This window comes from Centruroides vittatus, unplaced genomic scaffold, assembly GCF_030686945.1.
Source record: "Centruroides vittatus isolate TY-2023 unplaced genomic scaffold, ASM3068694v2 contig_375, whole genome shotgun sequence".
Classification (NCBI taxonomy): Eukaryota; Metazoa; Arthropoda; class Arachnida; order Scorpiones; family Buthidae; genus Centruroides; species Centruroides vittatus.
Genome location: NW_027122197.1, coordinates 378896 through 396467, shown reverse-complemented (window position 1 = coordinate 396467; position 17572 = coordinate 378896). Strand labels below are relative to the sequence as shown.

Below are 17572 nucleotides of genomic sequence, written 5' to 3'. Positions count from 1 at the left end.
CTTGATGGCTTATTAAATATACTAAATCGATTCATTTAGTGGGTACTATAGCTTAGAAAAGACTATTAGAACTTAATAGGTCTTTGCTAATGCGTGAAGTTAAGATTGTAAGTTAATAATTTATATATTCTTCTAACTTTTAACGTGTATAAAAATTACCTGAAGGAATTTAAATCCGGTCTTTAGAAGGGTTTTTCTAAAGTTTGCTTAGTCTTATTAAAATATTGAATGGCTAAGCAATTCACTTTTGGTTTCGTTAAAATTAATACGAAGTGCACACCTACAGGCTGAACTAATTAGTGTCTTTAGCGAAAGAGGGGGATCTTCCCTGTTCCTTTATTTACCAAGCCAACGAACAGTGATTAGAAATTTTATTTACTGTCTAAACAAGATTTTCCAAGAGCATGCTAAATCATCGAAGCATGGTTACTTTTCTAATTAACTAAAACAGTTTATAAATTTCCCCCCCTCTTCGCTACATTTAAATGCATTCTAGATGAAGAATAAGTAGGAATTAATTCTTTAATCTTTAATTCTTTCGTTATAGAAGGGAATTACAATCTATATTATTTAAATTCATATTTTTTAAACTCATTTATAGCGATAAATAAGCGAAAATTATAGCCTTCCCTCGACGTAGTTTATGTTATAACTATAATAGCTCACGAATTTCACACATTTTTATTAAATTCTAGACATTATATCTCACGAGGAAAATTAATAATGCTTAATATAAGTAAAATACCTCTATTTTATTCAGTTATTTCATATTATAAAATATGATTTTTATGTAATTTAGCTTGTGTAATATCCAACAATTTATATAATGGACACTGTGGAAAATTTATTAAAAATTTATAATATAGCTGCTATATTAAAGTGTTTTAATGACGTTAAAATAATGTAATAAATTTAAATAATAATAATAATAATTTGATTAATGTGAACTCATAATCACTGATGTATTATAGACTTTAAGGTTAAAGAATTGAGTTGGACATGATTTTTATTCCTTAAACTTACTTATTTTAATAAAAGTATAATATATATTATCAAATTACATTATTTTTCACGCGTGTATTTTAGTAATTTCTATGATAAACTGTAAGAAATTCACATAGAAAGATATAAAAGTTACCTTAAATTTGAGCCTGATGCAATATTTTATCCGAGAAAAAATTGAAACGATTTATAAAACGATTTTATAAAATTAAAATAATAATAATAATAGATTTAAGAAAAAAGTAATTTTAAATATTTTATGAAGAATTCTTTAAAACAAAATATCATTTTTAACGTTCGAATCTTCAATACTTCACGTTTAAAATCGAGCAACTTTAACAATTATAAAATTAACGAATTTATCTAAAATATTGATAAAATTTAAATTAGTTATAAATTAAAATCGAATTTATTAAGAAATTTAAAAAATAAACAAAAATTTCTTTTAAATTAAAGCAAATTCTTGCATAAAAAAAGAGAGAGAGAGAGAGGAAAGAAACAAAGTTTAACACTTATAAGAAAAAACTCTCTTGTAAAGTTCTCAGACGAGGAAATTCTCTTAAAAAGTTGGCATTTTTAAACTAATTTAATATGAAAGCAAATTTAAAATTTGCTGAATTATAAAGAGTTAGATTTTAAATTAAGAAAATCGAGCTTTAGAGAAGGAAAAAGAAAAAAAAAAAGTTTTGGTAAACTAAGATATATTTTGCTAGTCTAGAAAACTTAAAACCTATTGAATAGGTTGAATTCATCCATACTCTTTGGCTTTAAAGTAATCACAAGTAAGTGTAATTTAGTTTCAGAACACGTACAAACAAAATTCCAAAGCAGATTCATTGGAGACTACGTTTTATGGATGAACAATCTCCAATAAATTGCAAACGTTTAGAGGAACTAGAATTTCTACAAATGGAAACAAACCTTTTCCTCTATCTTATTTTTTTCCCCCTCTTCCTTTTTATTTATTCTTTTAAATGAAAATAAAATAAAATTTAAAGAAAACATAACAAGAAGAAGAAGAAGAATGATGGAAAGTTTACTTTATCAAAATAATAAATAAATAAATAAAATTAATTAATTTTTTCCTCTCTTTTCTATTTCTTGCGAGTGCTGAAATACCACGCAAACATGGTTTACTCCTACGTGAGAATTTGTTATGTTAGAATAAAGTAAATGGATGAATAAACTTTAATAAACTTTCGAATGTTAGGATTGTGAATTTGTATGTTAGAAATCTAAACGTTAAAGCTGAATTTACGATTCGTTTCATATAACAGATGAATTCCTTAAGGCACTCTTCCGTTTATAAACCAATAAATCTCCATAGAAATGAATATCGCAGGGTGTTTATTTCTAAAAATTAAGAATTAACACGTATTAAACAAAGTCCGATACCTTGAAAAAAGTGAATTAATTAAGTTAATCGAAACGTTAAATCGAATTTTACATTAAAAAAAATCTACACAAATAAGACCTAAATAGAGCGAATTTTAATTGAATGTTCAATTTCTAAAAGTGTAAAAAATTGGTTTAAAAAAAACTGCTTAATTTATATAATTTGAATGCAATTAATTATAAAATTGTCCAATAATTAACTTAATTATAAGATTTTTAATTAATAATCGATAAAATTAATATTCAATTGATATTGTTTTATAATTTAAATAATCATTTATCAATAAAATTCCTTGATATTTTTTTTGTTTGTTTTTTTGTGCCAATAATTTTTAAATAATTAATAAAATCGAATTTTAAATCTAGAAAATTTTAAGTAAAATTTGATTTATAAAGTTGCTTAATTGTCTTTAATATTATATTTTTTTTCTAAATAATTTTAAATAATTTTAATTATTATTATTATTATTATTATTAGGAGGAGGAAGATCATACTCAATGGTTTAAGCTGAGGAAGGAAAGAGAATAATTTGAATATAAACGATTTATAAAATTGCTCTGCAATTAAACATCATTAAAAGATTTTAATTAATAATCAATAAAATTACATAATGCTAATTTTATTATTATCATTATTATTACTATTAAGAATTTTAAAGGCAATTTTTTAAACTAAATTTTATAATTAAATCATTTTTTTATTTAAATAATTACTTTAAAATATTTCTAAACAAAGTTCAAATTTTCCTTTAAATGATGTGAATAATTTTAAATTCAAAATAATCAAATAATTTTCCTATAATTTCAACGTACACAATTATAAAATTGCTTAATAATTAAACATTATTAAACGATTTTAATTAATAATGTAATACAATTAATAGTAATTTTATTGTTTTATTATTTTTTAAGAACTTCTAAAGCACTTTATAAATACATTTTGTTATTAAGTTATTTTAAAATATAATTATTATTCCTTTAAAAAACAAAAAAAAAAATATTTCATTTTAATTTAATTATAAAATTACTTAATAATTAAACGTCATTAAAGGATTTTTAATTAATAATCAGAGAAATTAATTATATAATTTTTTTAAATTATTGTTTTATACTTTAAACAAATGTGTATTTATTTATTTTCCTTGTCAATAATTTCAAATAATTATAAAATCAAACTTAAATACAATTATACTTGTCATCGATCATAATTATATAATCATTCTTTAACATATTAAGAATTTAATTATTTATTTGACAGCCTTAGACGTTTACCGTACCATTTAATTAATGATTTAAAGTATTGAATTATATTAAATTATGTAAATTGAGATAAGTATCAATGACGATGAAATTTAAGAAGAAAATTAATTCAAATTTTCTCAGGATATGTTGTACAAGTATAAAGATTACCGAAAGTTTGTACAGTACACGTGAAATACTTTTATTCGTAACAAGAATTCTCTATTTTGTATACACGTACAAGTAGAATTAGGCCCGAAAGTCACCGCTTTAAAGACTAATTCTCTGCCCTACCTTGTAACCAATTGCAAATAAATGCAGCTTTCTTGGTTGCAATTTACTAATATACGTACCGATTTCGGTACGATTGGCGCAGTTCTAACTAAATCCAATTCAAAAACATTAAATTATTGCTTTAATTTGTAATCGACTGTACCGATTTTGGTATAATTGAAATAGGGTAATAAATCAGTCGACATTTGTACCAAAATAGGTACATTTCTAACTAGATCCAACTCGAATCAAATTATTGTGGCTAACCGAATTTTGCGATAAAACCGTACACAGAAAGTTGGAATTTTATACCAATTTTGGTACAGTTAATACAGTTTATTTATTAAATCCTATTCAAAACCAGTCCAGTGTTGTTTCGTAAAACTTCGTAAAAGAAAACACATAGAAAAAGCACGGTTTTACTTACGGGCCACCCCGTATATATTTAAACCAGTAATTAAGCTAATTATATCGCTAAGTCTTACATAATTAACGGTTAATTAAAATTGTCATATCGATTAAAATTAACTTGAAATTTAAGAAATTTTAAAAGGGCTCGTCTAATTTTACTGATAAACTTTAAAGCTTTGTAATCTATCCTATAACTGAATTAAGCTGTAAAGTGATTTTTTCCCTATAAATATACGAATTTATTCAGGTAAAATAGGGATTTTTTCTTATGGATTCTCCACGAAAAATGCTAATGAAAGTGGCTCGAAAAGATTCTATAAAGAATAATCTGAGGTTGATGTATTCTGAAGAGCAATAGTGGGTCTTTTGTTATCCAATGTTTCCTAATTTTCTCATTGTACAAGAACATTCAAGCTAACTGAAGCGTATCTTAGCGTGATAGTTGTGTTCCGATAAGAGAAAATCCTTTAAAATAAGATCATTCTTATAAAAGTAACGGTTCAGAGGTTACTCTATTACAACCAACACCAAAAAGTACAGCCTACGTGTACATAAAGGCTCCTTCTTATGAGGCCTTTATGTATATAAAGGCTAAACTTAGTTAATCGTGACTTTTGTATGTATTTTCTTTTACGAAGTTAGGTACAGAATTAAATTAGTAAATTGTACCAAAATTGGTGTAAAGCTTGTGTACAGCCTACACCAAAAGTCAATTAAGACACTGGATAGGTTTTGAATTAGATTTGGTTAATAGATTGTATGTATGCCCCTCATAAAGAGGGGCATACATAGTTTAGAAGGCTACAAATAATTCTATGGGATCATTAATCTTAAACACAATCAAACAATGGTTAATTTGTTTTATTTGCAATATTTGGCCAACACCCATTCTACTCTATTAAGCCAATTTATCAAGTTAACGCCCTTATATAATTCATTTATTTTCCTGACGTTTTATAAGATGATAATTATATAGATATAGAAAAAATGTAGCACAATTTTCCGTTATATTATCTTATAGAACACTATCCGGATAATTATACAGGTAGGTGAGATGACAATTTATAAGTTCAACGAGTCTAATTTATTATTAGGAATTAACTAATAAATCGATCAAAATTAGAAATATTTTAATGTATTTTTGCGCCGTTTCGTGCTGAAATTGTTTTATGTGAGCTATTTTAGTAATTTTAATGTCATTTAGAGCAAAATTTACATAATTTTAGCATAATTTTAGCTCTATTAAGCATAATTTTAGTATAATTTAGCACAGTTTTGGCATCATTTGGCATATTTTTTTATTCTTCTAGCATAATTTAACACAACTTTTCGTATTTTTAACATAATTTGGCGTAATTTTAGCACATTTTATTATAATTTTTGCATTGCTTAACAAAATTTCCATTTAATTATAGCAAAAATGATCATTTCAGGAAGAAAAAAAATTCTGAAAATATCATTATTTATCTAAAATTATACAAATTAAATATTTATCCGTAATAAAATTTTGAAGGTGAAGGAGGATTAAAAGTCAATTAAACATTGCAAAAAGCATTATTAAAAATATTTAATAAAAACAAATAATTTTGCATTTTTAAACATCAGAAATAATTATTATTTAATAAAATCATTTTGAATATTTTATCTTTCGGAAAAATATAGATTTTAAAGGAATTTACAGGAGCAATTCAAATGAATATAAGTAAAGCTTGAGGCAAATTTAGCAATCAACTAAAATTACATATTTTATTTTGGCAATTTTCTTCTAAACAACCTTTTAATTCTGAATTAAAAATTCTCTTAACTCTCTATTAACAAGTAAATTTTAATAAATTACGTTTAAAGTGCTTAATAAAGATAAGATTTATGGCATTTTACGTTGGAAAAAGATATTTTTATATGAAATATTCTTAAAACATTTCATTTAATCAGTCAAAGTGCTTTTTTAGTTCTATTTTGAGTGTTCAAATACTTCTCTGAACCTTCGAAGAAATTCATTTTTGTATGTTTTTAAATCGATATCATTCTAAAAATACACGTTTACAATCAAATGATTGCTGGAAAATAATGTAAAAATACTTTATTTTTCTAGAAAATTGTAATAATTCTTTTTTAATTCATTTTTTTATATTATTTTTAAGTGGAAAAAAATCACGAACATTATCATAAATGACGTAATAAATCATTAAGTATTTGTTGATATAATCGAGAAACTACACGAAAATTTTTATGTATTTTTTAAAAAATCCAATTCTTTAATTCTTTAAATACAAAATAATATAAATTTTTAAAAAGTATCAAGAAAAAATACAAAGAAAATTGCACTCAAAAAATATTTATGCTCCTCTTTCAGCAGAATTTATGGGTTCTAACAATAAAATGATTTATAACGTAGGGATATATATATATAAATAACTAAGATTTACAATATCTAAATTATATTTATTGATAAATTTCCTAACTAATGGTAAGTTTATAGACGTGTTTACTATAAAAAGAAAACTATAAAAGTATTGCTCTATTTATTATTATAAGTAATCATATCAATAGAGGAGAGTAGAAGTTAATGGTTTAGACTGTAACCAAATATCTATAGATTGTATGACAAAGGATTATGAGTTACTCCATTCGAATGATCCTTAGGATAATATAAAGTCCATGAGAGCATCAGTCAGCTTTGTAGACGTTTGATCCTATTAAATCAGGCATTAATTATATATCTCGATTGTTTAATTCATTATCACAATACGAATACTGTGCTTTGTCAGACAAGATTCTTAACTTTTATAGGATTTTCTAGTATTTTCTAACGTTTACGGCGATAAATTATGAAGCTTTTTTTTTTTTTTGAAGTTTTACAGATGATTAACGTTGTATTCATTAGAAGGAGTGAAAGTTTGGAAAGTTTAGAGGAAGAAGTTAATAGTATCTACATTAGACAAAGGCTAAAGTATCCACAGTGAAAAATATCAGCTATAAAAACTATGAGGCAAACGCTTAATAGTCAGAAGGAATCGTTTTACAGTTAATATACGAGAAAGAAAAGTCGAAAGTTCCATTGAGTGAAGTGCAAATCGACATTGCTTAGATTGGTAGAGACAAAGAGTCACAATCATTGCAATGGATAAGAGCTACTTTACAACGGTTACACTAGATAAAATGCCAACAAAAATAACCGTCATAATGTTTAAATGTTATAATACTCCTACTTACTCTCTCTTAATGTCGTGCCATTAAACATGTCTTCATTTTCTCTATCTTCCTCATTGATTATGATATAATTATGATGATTAAATCTTTTTTTAAAAAATAAGAAACACTTCCGCACATACCCGAATATATTTAAACTATAGAAGCTTAAGTATGATTGATCTGAGTTCAGTTCTATATAAAGCCCCGAAACTACGATAAAATAAGAAATTTTTATAGAAATTGCTAGTGAAAATGATGCAATACTTCCCATATTATCGTATATGATCCGTGGTATATCTTTAACAGAGTTCAATGCCCTAAATTGAAGCTCTAAACATAAGTTAGACCAAAGTACAAATTTTTTATCTCAGTGCTTTTCCATAAGGAAATAATGTACTGTATATCTTTATGGGTTTTTATATATTCCTGGAGTATTACCAAATAGAAAAGCATAATATCAAATGGATGAGTAGGAAAAAAAAAATCAAGAATAATAATAAAAAAAAAAAGAAAAACTAAATTGATTTCTCTTGATTTATGATCATCTAAAAATATTCGGAGGGAATTAAGTTTTATGAAATTTCTGTAAAGTGGACGTAGAATTTAGTTTAGTCTTTTTAGATGTTTACTTCGTAAAAAATAATAAAAAAAAGTAGAAGAGATTTATAACAGTTTAAATGAAAATGAACATGGCGTGAGGCCATAAAAACTTAATAAAAAAACGAGGGAATTCGATACACCAAAACAAGTATCAAATTTATTTTAAATTATTTTATTTATAGTTATTCTAATTACTCTATTATTAAAGTGAAGAATTTTTTAAAGTTTAATTAATTAATTAATTAATTAATTAATTAAATTCTCATTTTCTTAAGAGAAAAAAAAAACAATTAACAGAAAAATTGGCTTTGATAAAAATACCATTTAAGCTTGACACATTCGTTAAATTAATCGACACCGGAGTAAATTTTACATAAAAAATAAATTGTAATTTTGTACATTTTCATTAGAAAAAAATTGTATATATTGTTATTATATTGTTTTTTTTTCTATTTTTAGCATTGGATCCACAATAAATTCTAAATCAAAACATGATAAGAAATATTGAATATAAGTTTAAGTTCTCTAGTGATTCAAAATTTAATCCTAAATTCAAAGAAGTTTCTTTTTAGAACGAATTTCATTTATTCAATCTGTTTATTGACAGTATTTGTTATAAGAGAATATAGTCTCATAGGAAAAAGGGAAGAAGTAATGCTAAAGGCATGCCCTGGTCCAGTTCGAAAGCTTATATTTGAGATTGCACTTGTTTCATTTTCTAACAGAAAGTTTTGCAACGTGAAGAAAAGAAGGATCTCCTGTGAGGAAAAACGAGGTATTTTCTTATATGTTTTTTTCCCTTTATATATACCTTTTTTATTTTTTGGATCAATAGAGTCGAGGTGGGATTTCCAGGGAAATTTCACAGAAGATCCAGCTCCATCAATAGTTCGATCTTGACATCCAAACGTGACAGGTTGTCAGTCGCTGTCACCTAAGGCTAATGGACACTCTCAATTGGTGCACTACCAGAAACAATACAATCAATATTGTTACGGTAAAAATAAACAATTTTCAGCGTGTTCCTGAAACATTACATTATCCGTTTGAACGTTTCTAATTAACAATTCCTTTCATGCTAATCTTGAAAGATTCTACAAGAACGTGTACAAGAATATACACGAGTAACACTAGACTGTGTTTTTAAATTTAAAATTTTAATAAATTCGACTGCAGTTTATCTATTTTTCATTATTTTAACAGTAAAAATAAATGATTTCTTATGAAATTCACAAAAAATTATTATTATTTTTTCATTAAACACCACAATTTCGATGTCGACAGCATATTCTGGTGGTCATCTGTGATAAATATTTCAAGTAAATTACTATAAAATTTAATTATATTTGCGTGAAATTAAGCAATTAGAAAGCTCTGAAATTGTATAATCATCAATATTTTCAAGGAAATTCTTAAGTACAGAAAGAATTTTATTTATTCAAGATGATGAAGAATCGATCGACACGAGAGAGAAAAGATTAAAATAAAAATAAAAAAAATTGTTAATAAAATATTTAAATCTCAATAAAATGGTAATAAACAGCTATTAATAGAATTATAATTCATATATTAAATATTTTAGAGACTTAATTTTTATTATTTTTTCCTCTTAATAATTCTGTATTTTAAGATGCATTTATCATTCGAATTACATTAAGTTAGAATTACGCGAATTGTTAACAATAATTTAAAAATATATTTAAACGTTTAAACTATAAGTAATGTTCAAAATAACCACTCAGTCGGTTTGACGAAAACACAAATTTTATATTTACAGTAATGTACAAAATAATCCACTTTAGAGTTACAATTAAATATGCACAACCACTAATTCCAACAACAACCGACTATTCCCGTACAAATTCGTCGAAAGAACTCCTTACGAACAAACAGACTTGTAATTAACAAAACCTCCGAGTCAGGAACAAGTTCATACACAAACACGTAACTTCCCACGAGAGAGTTAGTTAGCACCTCGATAACGACGATCTCCCTTGATCCGATCCGATCCGATCACCTCCGATACGATCACACCATCCGCAGCCGATACGAGCTCGATACGAACTTAAATAGTCGACGGCGTTCGAACCCTGCTCCAATCAAATTTGAATGTTCCCGCAACGGCCGCCAACGGTCACTTCCCGCCGGCCAATCGTCCGATGGTTGACGATTCGAAACTTAACGGTTCTTCCCACGGAAGTTCCTAACGGTCGTTTCCAACGGCCGATCCTAACGACTTTTCCGTTATGACAGTTCGTTATAACAAACAGGTGGGAATCGCGCGTCTTGGCGATTCCATACCTTACACCTCCGCGGCCAAGGATCAAACTGAGCTTAGCCCAAGCCTGTTTGATCCAACAACACTCAGCAATTTTACAAATGTCCGTTCGTGCGGACTGACCCTTACCTCCGGTACAACCGGGCAAACTCGCTATAACCCGCGCACAGAGATGCCTCGCGATAGTGTAGGACCCCTTGGATCCCCGAGACCTATCCGCGCGGGTCCCCCTACGAGGAGGTCGTCCCCGTCGCCTTCGGCGCGTCATCCGGTTTTGTTGGTCACCAGATGTCGCTCGGCCCTTCTCACGGAATTTGGGTTTCTTACCGCGAGCTCGGTTGTGACCGTTGTCCGTCGTTTTCCGGACCGGCGATATGCCTCCCTCCGGACTTAGCACGTGTGTGGGTAGTTCCGATTGGCCACTGGCCGCGCCCGCCGTGGCCCGAGACCTCCGGGTCTCTTCACCTCTGTGTTTTCTTTGAACCCGAGTGACGGTCGCCAAGATCACGTTCGCCTGTTGCCCAATCAATCCGGCCAAGTCGTCCACGGAATGACACTCCTTCGTAGCATCCAGGGGCTTATCCCGTGTCGCATTCGGTAACCCTAGCAGCGGTTCGCTAGTTTCCCCGATCGCTCGTCTTTGGTCATCGGCGTGTTGCGCCAACTGAGTCGCGGGTTCCCGGCCGATATCTCCCAAGTCGATTATTTCCCCGACGCCACAATTTTGACCCTGAGGCGTCCCAGCTACCCCATTCTTTACTGCTCTGACTCCCGGCCTCCCTTCATCAGCGTCCTCGCCCTCCAGTTTCCTGTTCGCGGCGGGTCGTTCGCTTCGGCTATCCGATTCGCTACCGGAATATCTCCTCGCAATAGGAGTCACGTCCCCTGCTTTATTTTGCTCAGACTGCGCCCTCCGCTCACACTGGGCCGTGCGCTGCCGCCCTTGTGTCTGGTCCAGCGGTCCTATGACCATCCCCCGGTTTTTGTCGTCGGGCGGCTCTCGTTTAACCCCCTTGCTCGCTTCCACGAACATCCCCGCTACCGCACTTAAAATACTCTGCTCCTCAGCTAATTCCCTTTTTCTTGCCTCGGAATCCGCTTTCTCTCTCGCTTCTACCAGCGCTCGGGAGTCCCTTTCCGTTAAGAGGGCGTCTGTCGCTTTCCCTAACTTGTTGGTGATCGCACACGTCACCCGTGCCGATCCTGGCGTTTCTTCGCGTCCTTCCTCCCACAATCCAAGCGGCACTGACGCTACGCCTGCCTCTACCTGGTGACCGAAGGCTCCAACGAGTTGGCTTTTCTCCTTCGTTCCCGTCACCGCTTTAGGGACCCATGACTCCCTTAACCCCGACGCTTCCGTTCCCGAAACGTTCTTAACTGGGGGACCATTTCTGCCGCTTACTGTCTCAGCTTCCTTCAGCGACCTCCCGACTTCGGGTTGGATATTATGCACTGCCTCCTCTCGTCTTGCCGCGACTCCACTAGGCTCCCTAATGTCCCGGTCTACCTGTGAGCTGAGCCTACTTTCTACTCTTAGCATGGGGACTTTGGCCACCCTGACCCCAGCGGTTCCCGTCCTCGATCCGGCTACGTACGTGGGCCTCCCTTCTCCCCGCATTGCCTTGACCCGATCCTTTGCTTCCCCGCTCCCCGGTGGGCAAGAGAGTTTGGACGCTCTCACCTCCACCACCACGCGGTCCGCTGCCTTGGGTCGCATGCGTTCGGCCTCGTCGTCTACCCGCCTATCAGGACACCCTCTTTTCTGCCGGTCAGTTTCCCTTGGCCTATCCCATTCTACCCGCGGCCTGTTTCCCGACGAGCTTGTTCCATCCCCGAAGTCGCGGTTCCCCTCGACTTTAAGTCCTTCGGATCGTGTTTGCTGTTCCTGCCGCTTCGTATCGTCTAATTTTCCGGTGATCCCCAGCCGTAACTTAAGTTGTTCTAACTCTATCTCTTCCCTTCTCACCTCTGCCTCGATTTCCGCTCTTCTCGTCACTGCTGCCTCTGCTTTGGCCCTGAATTTCGCGATCCTCTCCTTGCTCGCCGCCTTGATTTTCGCGATCTCGGCCCGTAACTTACGTGCTTCGAGTTCACGACTCGACCTGTCTGTCCTACGCGCCGTTCCCTGCTCGTCATCCTCCCAGTCCCTAGCATCTAGCTGCCGCGGTTTCGCGCGTCTAGGCATCTCTGTGTGCTAGCGAGAAACAAATAATTTACCTGGGTCTAATTGCTGGTGATGTTCTGTACGTCCGTCTGCTTCTCTGTCGTAGCTCAGTTCTTCCGATTCTTTGGAGTATAATCCAGGATAATCCAACGTAATCCAAAGTATCCAAAATATCCTGTCGAGACTGCGCCAGTAATGTTCAAAATAACCACTCAGTCGGTTTGACGAAAACACAAATTTTATATTTACAGTAATGTACAAAATAATCCACTTTAGAGTTACAATTAAATATGCACAACACTAATTCCAACAACAACCGACTATTCCCGTACAAATTCGTCGAAAGAACTCCTTACGAACAAACAGACTTGTAATTAACAAAACCTCCGAGTCAGGAACAAGTTCATACACAAACACGTAACTTCCCACGAGAGAGTTAGTTAGCACCTCGATAACGACGATCTCCCTTGATCCGATCCGATCCGATCACCTCCGATACGATCACACCCGATCCGAACTCCCGATACGAGCTCGATCCGAGCTTAAATAGTCGACGGCGTTCGAACCCTGCTCCAATCAAATTTGAATGTTCCCGCAACGGCCGCCAACGGTCACTTCCCGCCGGCCAATCGTCCGATGGTTGACGATTCGAAACTTAACGGTTCTTCCCACGGAAGTTCCTAACGGTCGTTTCCAACGGCCGATCCTAACGACTTTTCCGTTATGACAGTTCGTTATAACAAACAGGTGGGAATCGCGCGTCTTGGCGATAATTTACAAATATATTTAAACGTTTAAACTATATATAATTAATTTTGTGTGTATTTATCGTGTACGCTCATTGTGTATATAACGTTGCTCATTACCTATATGATATCTGTTTCGTATTGTGTATAAAATATGCAACTGTATAGTCTACTATATGTGATTCTATATCCTACAGGCATGACAATCAAGACATTTGTAGTTTCTATGGGAATGTAAATTCCATATTTCCACCATGTATGAGATGACACGTGATCGCCTTTGTTTCTAATTACGACACAATGAAAGGACACGAGCCAGAAACACGAGGAAATGTAAATTGATCGTGTGTAAGTTATGTTTTTGTTTTAGAATTTACTTTGTTGTATACCACAAACAATTTCATTTATGTGAAAATTAAGCGTAAGTAAGAAAAGCGAAAGTTACAATTTGTACAATAAATTCTGTTGTTTAGTTTATGTCTTCGTGTCTTTAACAATAAGAGGTAATCTGAAACGTCAATTACCGCGCAATAAATAATTATAATTGTATTTTGTAGCATAATTTTATAAGGTAAATTAATAAAAGATTTAAAATGTGGTCATGAAAGTCCATTATAAGTTGGTCAACCTGCTCTGTATGAATGATATACATTGTATATAGACTTATCTCACTTAATTTACAGTATATTAAGTGTATTCATGTGTAGAAGAGTTATATATATATATAATTATGTTTATTATATGCTATATTTTCTTATTGTCTTCGTAAACCATTAATAATTCTAGCTAAAAATCTATTAGAGTTAGTAGTAGCCATAAAGGTGAGCACGTATGTACAGTACAGTATGCTCATCATTATATTACTCAATCTCATATCATTTATAAATAACAGAGATTCTCAGTTAAATTGTTTGAACCTATTATTTCATATTGTTATATTAAAAATTTACATTTAAATTAATAAATATCAAATATTTGTTCAATACAAGTGATTTAAAAAAAAACAAGAAAATTAAGTATTAAAGTATCATTTTGTCTCAAGTTTCTATAAAAAATATAATACTTTATTTGTCTATAATCTTCTTAATAATGGATGCTTGAGGTTCATACAACCCTAATGTTTAAAGGCTATCATCTAAAATATAATAATAAAATTGAGGACAGAGAAAGCGTCATATTTTCCACAAAGATTTAAAATAGAATGATACAAATATTTTCAACATAAACTTTAAATATTCTTTCTTAAATTTTAAACATATAAATATGTTTAAAATTTATAGAAAAATAAGAATTTAAATTTTCATTACAGTTAAGATAAGTGCTATTTTTATACCAAAAACACGTAAGAAATTCTAAATATGAAGTAGAGAGAAAATGTTCACAATAAAATAAGTTGAACAGAACAAAGAAATATGCAAATAAAATTTTATTGCATCTAATAAACATTTTTATTGCAACTAGTTTGAAATTTCAGAATTTTATTTTATAACATCGATAAAAACTCTGATGAGATAATATAAACATTTCAAATTAATTTCTATATAATAATAATAATAATAATAATATAATTTAAATTTAAATTTAAAAATTTAATTAATTAAAATTAAAATAATATAAACAGGATTAAAATTAGTAGAAATGTAACAAAGTATATAACTTAATAAAGTAATTATTTACAGGTTTTTCTTCCTTGTCAATAGATAAATAAAATAAAAAATTAAAAAAATTCCTTGCAATTCCTCTTAAATTTCTTTTGAGCCATGTAAAAAAAAAGGAAGAAGAAGAATTACAAGTGTAAAGTTTAGTCTCTTCGTTCAAATTCTTACTGAATTAAAGATGAAACTAACAATTTCCAGCTTAATTTAAGTTAATTAAAATATATAAATTGTAATTAAAATATTACATACGAGTTAAAAAAGCGAAAATATTTTTCATAGATGATATTTTTAATTTTTTTTTCGTTAATATACAAGTCAAACCTCTGAACAACGGCCAATTAAATAAGTCGCACAAAATGGCCGTTGTTGGGAGGTTATTTTATATGCATTTTAGAGAGAAACGTTCGTGGAAAAATAGCCGCCGTTTGTTATTGGAGGTTCTACTGTATATTATAAATTATTTAAGAGTATTTCTGATTACTTAATGATAGCATTTTCATTCCGAAATTGTAAAATTAATAAAAAAATAATTATATAAATTTTAAAATATAACAATTATTTGTTAATAATTTAAAGTAATATTTGCATTTATAAGTTCTTCTCATTAATTAATATACTCGAACAGACAGCCGAACGGCCGAGATGGTTAATATAATAGCCTATCGTTCTAGGGAATCCGGGATCGAATCCGGGATAGCAAAGTAGGAATTTTTCTTGGGCGGTCTGTCCTTGATATTTTGGGCCCCATCCTCACTCGGATGGTGAGGATGCCGAACCCATGACAGGCATGAAAGGCCCTAATGCCTACAGGGAAAATTAGACAAATTATTCGAGAATATTTTTGAATAATTGGATTTTTTTTAGTAATTATTTAAAGAGATAACAGTATTAATTTTCTGAAGATTTAGTTCTTAATTAGAAGATAAAGTGGAGAAAAATCACTTAACTTTAACCTTTAATCATATCTTACTGCTTAAACACAATTTTAATCATAAGAGGAGTCATTCTAACATTTCTGAAACGACATACAAGTAATATATTTAAATAAATTAAGTTTAAAACTTATACAAAGCTTATTAATGCGTGTTAAGTTATAATTGAAAATAACTAAAATTCGAATTTTAATTACACTAATGAGGCGAAAAATGTATAAGTTTCATCATAATAAATGGGTCAAGACAGCGATAACATTCAGTATTTAAGAAGTAGAATAAGTGATAAGGTATTCCAAGAAGGCATATTGGAATCATATGGGACTATTGCTTCTGAAGTCGTTTAAACACATCATAGATATATAACATTGAATGGTTGGTCATAGATCAGGCATTCGGTTTGCTTGAGGCTTTGCAATTTGCGTGCTTCAGCTTATATAACGACTAAAATACAACATACACCCGCGGTTGTAATGTTTGTTACCTAAGGCTACTTCTATAGCCTTATGTATTATTGAGGAATGATATGAAACTGAGAATCACGTATACCGCATTGACTGCTAATTTCTCTAGAAATGATAAATGTTGTGTGGTACACTTCGGGCGATATTCTACAGCAATGTGATTATTTCTGCTAAGATTGCAGCATTATCTAAACTGCGACCATTCCTCTAGCAAGGGCTTACAACTCTATCCCACTAAAATGTATCTATAAACATCAAATTTGATAATTCAACCCACTAAAAGTTAATATTTAAAAAAAGAAATTATTGATTTTTTAATGCGAATTTTTAAATTTACACCATTAAAAAGCAAAGAAAATTAAATAGTTTAAGTAACCGATTCGATATAAAAATATATAATTAAATTTTTATGTAGCAATGTACAAAAAAATAATATATTAAATTTTAATTACACAGTTACTATTTTCTAGTGTAAACATCGTGTGCTAACTCGACTATTCATCCAACATATATTTTTTTTTTACAATATATTTATCGAATACGTGACAATGAATAGTATGTCTTTGTAACTTCATCTTTACAGATACGCCATGTTTTATTGGATTACCAAGTTCCAGACTGTCACGTTCAATAATCTGTATTGCAAAATCGCTGATAGCAGTCACGTATGATAAAGTACAAAATACGTGAAGCTATCTTGTAACTCCAAAGAATGGTATTTTATTTAAGTTAGAATTACTTTAAAAGATTTCTTTTTTAAAAAATTTCTATAGAATGTTTTCTAAATAATAATTATACAAGAATCTTTCGATTAATATTGATTAGTGGACGTTATAAAGCACTAAATAAGTGCGATTTTATGTACCTCTTCTGTCAACATCAGAGTGATTCACGAGAGTCTTTGACAGTGAAGAATAATGGCTTCCATTCTCCATTAACAAAGAATTTCATTGAATTCTTCAAAACTTTTCTAGCTCTTTAATCCGAAAATTTATTTACCTAAACTGAATTAACTAATCATTTATTAATTAAAAAATATAAATAATATTTGAATAAGTTTTAATCGCTTCTAGAGCAATTAAAATAATTTATTAATGGTTTAAAATCATTTCTAGGATTAAATTCCTTTAAGATTTAAACAAATTTAAATATTATCAAAGTCTAAGACTTAAATTAAAGTCGATAAAACTGTTAGAAGAAGAGACAGTCGGTTTGTCA

The 17572-nt window shown here is 30.7% G+C and overlaps 2 protein-coding genes across 2 annotated transcripts in view; both read right to left on the bottom strand.

The window, feature by feature from the left end:
* The window catches only part of LOC136975555 (leucine-rich repeat-containing protein 24-like), a 253269-nt gene that overhangs the window by 200152 nt on the left and 35545 nt on the right, over positions 1 to 17572 (bottom strand). The gene's annotated exons all lie outside the window — the stretch shown is intronic.
* LOC136975588 (uncharacterized) lies at positions 9627 to 12575 on the bottom strand. The gene is made up of 2 exons (XM_067270672.1): positions 10718 to 12575; positions 9627 to 9655 (listed from the first exon to the last, which is right to left on the bottom strand). The coding sequence occupies exons 1-2, from the start codon at positions 12573 to 12575 to the stop codon at positions 9627 to 9629; spliced, it is 1887 nt and encodes a 628-aa protein (XP_067126773.1).

Bases quoted from the DNA above. Each gene is read 5' to 3' on its own strand.
- LOC136975588 (XM_067270672.1), bottom strand. From the start codon at position 12,575: ATGCCTAGACGCGCGAAACCGCGGCAGCTAGATGCTAGGGACTGGGAG. The intron at 9,656-10,717 runs GTAAGAAACCCA...TTCTATTAATAG, and splicing joins CGGTCACAACCGAGCTCGCG to CTGTTTATTACCATTTTATT.